The following is a 6,632-nucleotide window of genomic DNA, read 5'->3' as shown; positions in this document are numbered from 1 at the left end:
ACCGAAAACTCTATATTTAGTCTTTAATATATATATATATATATTATATAACTTTTTCTCATTATTTATTTTCAAATCATAAACAAAAAAATAATAATAAAACTGCCTCAATCACAAATTTACACTCATTTCTTACACTCAATTCTATTGCTTTTCTAGTAAAGGTTACTTATTTTTACAACTTGTTACAAACTTGATACGGTAGATCTAGAGAAGTTAATAAATTTCTAGATGCTACCCGAAAAATTTAAACTCAAGAAATAAAGACAGAAAATATACCTCTTTAATTATTAAGTTAATCCCTTAGTCGAAAATAGGTTTCAGGCTATCTATAAAATTCAAAATAATGTCTAGAAAATTAAAGGCTAAACTGTCAAACATCCAAATATTAGGGACTAGAAAGATAACTTATCCTTAAAATCTCCCAGCTAAAACACCACTCCCATGACCAGCTGTCCATCCTCTGTCTACATTACAGAGACGAACTGAAGCGACAACCGTGAAGTGAAAAATGGAGAGTGATGCTGGTGAAGTGGTGAGTAACAAGCAAGTGATCTTCAAGGACTACGTGCCTGGTGTTCTTAAAGAGTCAGACATGTACATCACTACTAGTACTATCACACTCAAGGTCCCAGAAGATTGTACTAACGGTGTTCTTGTAAAAAATCTTTACTTGTCTTGTGATCCTTACATGAGAAACCGAATGAGAAACTTTCAGGGCTCTTATATTTCTCCCTTGAAGCCTGGTTCGGTGAGTTACCTTAGATCCATTCGAGTTTTATCACTGTTTCTCTTGCTTTTAGCATGTTTTGAAGCAAAGATTGCTTCTTCTTTTTTGCTTCAGGAATTGAGTTCTTGTAATTAATTTTTAACATGGTTTTGTTCTTAATTATACCATGAAGTGGAAAGTCTGTAGCTTTTGTGGATGTTTTGTGTAAGTGTACTTGCTTTGAAGTGGATGGAAATTATGGAGATAATAGCTTACTTTAGCTCATAAAATAATAGGTTTTGTTGTTTGTGTGTTACTGAAGTAAGATGTGACCTTTTTTTTGCTTGGAATTTGCATGAATGTAGCCTGTAAGTGGGCGTGGAGTGGCTAAAGTTTTGGATTCAAGGCATCCGGATTATAAAAAGGGCGACTGCATTTGGGGAATGACTGGATGGGAAGAGTACAGTCTGATTACAGCAACAGAGACACTATTTAAAATCCATGATAAAGATGTGCCCCTTTCCTATTATACTGGAATTCTTGGTAAGCCTTTTCGGCTTTTGTAACTGTTCTATTTATGAAATCAGATCATTGTTGGTGCTAATAAATTGATTGAAATTTTTAGTGTTTTGTTTGATTTTTTGAGAATTCTAGAAAACCAAACTATTGTGTTTCGAACTCGGTAAAGTTCGAGTTATTGAATGGGGCGTGGGAAGCTTACATTTTTTATGATTATGTTGATGATGATATGTGGATCAAGAGAAATGAGACCCGCTTCTTATAGTGTGCATGGTGTAGGGCTGTTATTGATTCTTCTAGTCATGTCAGGGTATTAATTTGTTGGCTAAACTGTGATACATTGTGTCCTGAGAGTAGACATGCTTGCCTTCTATCTCGTCAGATGCTTCTTTGTTTTGATTCCTCATTCGGTATGCTCAATGATCTCAGAAAATGATTTCACGATACTGGCTGTTGTTCATCAACCTTTGGAGGTTTAGAAGACCATCTGCGGTTCTTAACCTCTCAAGGTTCAGGGCAACTAGAGTGAGACACTGCTGATATAGATATTACCATAACTATCATTGGTTTCCATTATGATTTCTTCTTCTAGGAATGCCGGGTTTGACTGCTTATGCTGGCTTCTATGAAATATGCTCTCCTAAGAAAGGGGAGTTTGTTTTCATATCAGCAGCCTCTGGTGCAGTTGGTCAGCTTGTCGGGCAGTTTGCAAAGTTGTTAGGTTGCTATGTTGTCGGAAGTGCTGGAAGCAAAGACAAGGTATGTCTACTTAGTGAATGTTTATGGTTATTTGTGTTTTTCCTGCTTTATTTGGCACTGCTTCTCGGTGTAATCTGATGCTGTTGCTTTTCAAAGTCTGGAACACAATAAAACTTGGAATTGCAAACCTGCTTGAAGAATAAGTTATTGTACAAAAGACTAAAACGCTCATCGCTATTTGGAAAGCTAGGCAAAGGCTGCCAAATGGCAAGCAAAATATATCAAATGGAAGAGCCAGAAAAGGACGGTACATGAATGTTCTATTCAATAGGTTCCTGGGAATTTCAGTGTCACACAAATCTTAGGCACCATGAAAAAGATGGTACATATTCTTCTCCTGAAAGCTTACTGTTCTAATAATGTACCAATGAGGATCTAAGTTCGTAAGTAGCCTACAAGTAAATGCTTCTAATCAGTGTCCAAAAAACAACATCTGAATAGCCTAGAAAACACAAGACTTGCAGAAAACACCAGCATTTGACAAAGATTTTACATCCTTTTGTCCATAGGAAATTTTAAGGTTAGTCCTTTTGTCCGTATGAATTTTCTGTCGTTCCATTACTTGCAAGTTGCAATGAACAAGTATCTGGACATCCATTTCCTTTTACAATACTCTGTCTATTTATGGTTAGAAGCTTGTAAAAAATCTTGACTGAATTTAGGGATAAAATTGTGTTAGACAAGGATATTGTTTTGCTTGATATTTTTATTTCAGTCTGAATTTTGGGGAAAAACATGGATAGAATGTAGTTCAGTAAGTGACAGATATGGTGCCAAGTAGTTCAGTAGGTTGTCCTAGATCTGCATCAGCTCCCAAGGCTTCCCATTACCATTTCCAATATTGTGTATGCTTTCCTTTTCCGTGCATGACAAAGTAGGTAATTTTGCAAGTTATCAGAGGATCAAATGGCTCTCCCTTTGTGTCATGGAAGTTAAATAGATAATTTTCATCCTATTATTTATTCTTCTGTCAAAGTGAAGCAAGACATCTCATTAATTATCTTCTTTTTTATTTTTGTTTTCTTGGCCTTTGCATCTCCTATCCTCTCATTTCTGTAATATAAGGTTGATTTGTTGAAGAATAAGTTTGGCTTTGATGATGCTTTCAACTACAAAGAAGAGCTCGACTTGGATGCAGCATTGAAAAGGTAAAATGGAACCCTACTGAAAAAAAATTGTATACAGCTGTAAGATGTTAGGAAAAAAAAACCTGTAACATCTGTTTCAAGCTGTGAAAGAAGGCATCTTAAACTGGTTAAAGAAAGAGCTGGTGGATTTTGTATGGTCTGCTTTATTGCCTTGAAATTCCTATTCATTGGTCCATGGTAAGGGATTCATATGATATTCCAGTGGTGCAAGGGAGTCTAATTTTTTTTGTTTACAGCTTTTAGTCAGCATAGGTAAACCTAAATACTTTTCTTTTTGACATTTCCCCTTCAAGTTATTTGAGGGTAAAATCTTAAAACCAAATTTGCTCTATCATTTGGCAGGTACTTTCTTGATGGCATTGATATTTACTTTGAAAATGTTGGAGGAAAAATGCTTGATGCAGTACTACTCAACATGAGGGTCCATGGGCGAATTTGTGTTTGTGGAATGGTCTCACAGTACAATCTCGAGCAGCCCGAAGGTGTTCATAACTTGATGCATCTTGTGCCGAAACGCATTCATATGGAGGGTTTCTTGGTCTATGATTTCTTTTACCTGTTCCCAAAATATCTAGACATGGTTCTGCCTTACATCAAACAAGGAAAGATTGTGTATGTGGAAGACATAGCAGAAGGCCTTGAAGGTACTCCGGCAGCTCTAACTGGACTCTTCGCCAGCCGCAATATTGGAAAACAAGTGGTTGCAGTTTCTCGTGAATGACTTTTTTAACACCTGCATTTTACTTCGATCATGATCATTGCTGTTTGTCAAAGCATTATTCTTGGATACACAGCCAGGTACTTTCGAAAGCCTGGTGCCGTCACTGTGATACTCCAACTATTTTTCCTTGTCTCTAATTAAAGATAGTTGAAGTTATGTATCAGTATTGACATATATTCCTATTGCCATGTGTTATTCCTAAACATTTACAATACTTGCGTCTGGGAGGTTTCCATTCATACTCAACACTTACTCTACAGAAACTATGCTCATCTTCAACAAGAACATCAGATGGTAACTCCGAACGACCGTTCACTTGGACACAAATTCTTGGAAATTGAAGTCTTCCACTTGAAGGAGTTAATAATTTTTCAGTGAACAAAGGCTTCACAACCACACTTGCTACTTCCAGATCCGTCAGTTCAACCACAACATTTTTCAGTCCCTTCACAGGTTTGACAGCTCTAGCTTCACTCTAGCAGCCTCTGGTTGATTCATATTCTGGGAGAAGTGGGGTTATATTATGAGATAAAGAAACTGGAAAGGAGAAACAAATTTGAAAGCAGTAAGAGACCTCAGCTTTGTGGGTCTGAAGAGATGAAAAGAGGCCTTACATATGAATCTAAAAGGGAGCCTGAAGGGTCCTGTGGAAGATAAAGATGGCCAGGGACTTTCATGAATTTATATTGAGAATTCAGTAATCTTCTTGAGATGAGGAGACACGCCATAAATAAAAACTTCAACATCTTCGATACTTGGTGGAAGAATCCATTTCATTGTAAATATTTCATTATTCAACGCTCAAAAAATCAACTATTGTTCATTAGACTTGTGCCACTTAAGTTTCTCTTTTCCAAATTTCTATGTTAGCATCATAACTATGCCAAATAAATTCAACATGATCTTACCAGAAACAAAAAACGAGAAAGGCAAATTGGTGTCTTCTGCACTGGCTTTCAAACCCTTATCAGGAGTGTAGAAGTCTACCGGCAAGCTAACTCTTGGGGAAAATGTAAGAAATAGTAGCATTTCCACTGAAATTAATGTTTTGTACAAAGTTTTTTTTAATAATGCTTCGTTGATCTGCATGTGTATAAGAATTTATTCTTCATTTTTATGATCTTAGCTCCAAACTAATTTCTCAGTTTAGCATAAGCATTCCTTTCAAAAAATACACCATGGAGCTCTTTATAATCACACAATAATAATAATAATAATAATAATAATAATAATAATAAACAATAGGACCTGTCTTCAATGATTCAATGAAAAAATACTTTAACATGGAAAGATTTCTTAAATCCAGAATTATAAAAACTCTAATAAGTGGAGTATATAATTATTTCTTATAGAAAAGATTATACATTTTTTTAATAGAAATCTTTTCGATATCGAACATATAATAAAAAAGAAGCTAATATAACTAAATAAAATCATTCTATGTAGAAGCAAAATCTTCACCATGTCATTAATATCTAGCAAGAACATCCAAAAGAAACACTAAAGGACATATTCATGATCACTTTACATTTCTCAAGTCTTCACATTTCTCAAGTTTATGACTACACCTTTGACCATCATGTTAACTGTTATCCAAGCAAAAAAATTTGTGTGACCTTCTTTTTCTATGAACATAAACACGAGGAATCCTAATAAATTTTCTCTTTCAATGTGACAATGAGTATGACAATGAGGAATGCCATGTAATTAAAAAAAGAGATAAAACAATAGATCATTAAAGATTATCTCTATTAATTTATGAAGAAGTAAAAGCAGCTAGCTAGGAAAAGAAGTTTGTACATTTGTACTTGATATGCTACTTGAAATTAAATAATCACTAGATTAACTCTAAAATTTATATCTATATCTTTTGAATTTTTTAATAAAATAGTATTGTTTCTCTAAAAAAAAATCTTTGTGTAGTCTCTATGTCTCCCCTGAAAATCTCCATGAACTCCAACAAAGGTCTCCAGGATGATCTCCATGACTAATATCTCTATGAAAAATATTTATGGTCTATATTTCTAAATTTTCATGAGCATATGAAAATTTCTATATCTCCAAAATCTATCTCAATAATAATTTTTGACACTCTACAAAAAATATCTTCATGTCTTCATTATATCTCTATAAATATGGTATTCACTACTAGAAAGGTAACATATTTTATAATGATAATTTATACAATAAGTATTTTCTCCTTCACTTCTAGCTAAAATCTCTCAAACATGTTTGTTTAAAAGACTTGGGTGAGTAATTGTAACATTCCTAAAATTTTATGCCATTTAATACACATAAAACATTACATTTATAGTAGAAAATAGGATTTTTTTTTTTTGTAGTATCAAGAATCCTTCTTATTTAATAAGGTTTCATACTTTAAAAATATGAATCTATCAATTTTAAAGACAGGTCATTGTTAGTGGTATCGATCAACTAATTCTTTTTATCTAGGTGATCAATTTGTTCAATTAAATTAAATAATAATTTATTTTTATTGTTCAATAGTCAACCAATTTAGAGAATCTAAATGGTTAATCGATTTACCTATCTACATTTTATAGTAACCAATTTTACTATTCAATCCTTTCAAGTGATCAACCGGTTTATATAAATTAATTTAAAACATTTTAAATCATTGTCCACCACTCGGGACAATTAAGTATCTTACCATTTGTGATTTACCATTTGAAACTTTAACATCTTTAATATTTTTTGCAATTTAACATTTTTAATTTATGGATGTTTATTAATACCTTGCAAGAAATGTTTTTTC

At 33.5% G+C, this 6,632-nt stretch overlaps 1 protein-coding gene across 1 annotated transcript; it reads left to right on the top strand.

Moving 5' to 3' along the window:
- The first annotated feature begins 458 nt into the window (after positions 1-458).
- Positions 459-4,073, top strand: LOC105111031 (2-alkenal reductase (NADP(+)-dependent)-like). Its single transcript, XM_011006263.1, has 5 exons — positions 459-751; positions 1,075-1,252; positions 1,821-1,987; positions 3,053-3,135; positions 3,478-4,073. The coding sequence occupies exons 1-5, from the start codon at positions 512-514 to the stop codon at positions 3,854-3,856; spliced, it is 1,047 nt and encodes a 348-aa protein (XP_011004565.1). The 5' UTR covers positions 459-511; the 3' UTR covers positions 3,857-4,073.
- The last annotated feature ends 2,559 nt before the right edge of the window (positions 4,074-6,632 follow it).

This window comes from Populus euphratica, unplaced genomic scaffold, assembly GCF_000495115.2.
Source record: "Populus euphratica unplaced genomic scaffold, PopEup_1.0 scaffold273.1, whole genome shotgun sequence".
NCBI lineage: Eukaryota > Viridiplantae > Streptophyta > Magnoliopsida > Malpighiales > Salicaceae > Populus > Populus euphratica.
Note: the sequence above shows the minus strand (reverse complement) of the source record. Positions and strands in the feature narration are given on the sequence as shown.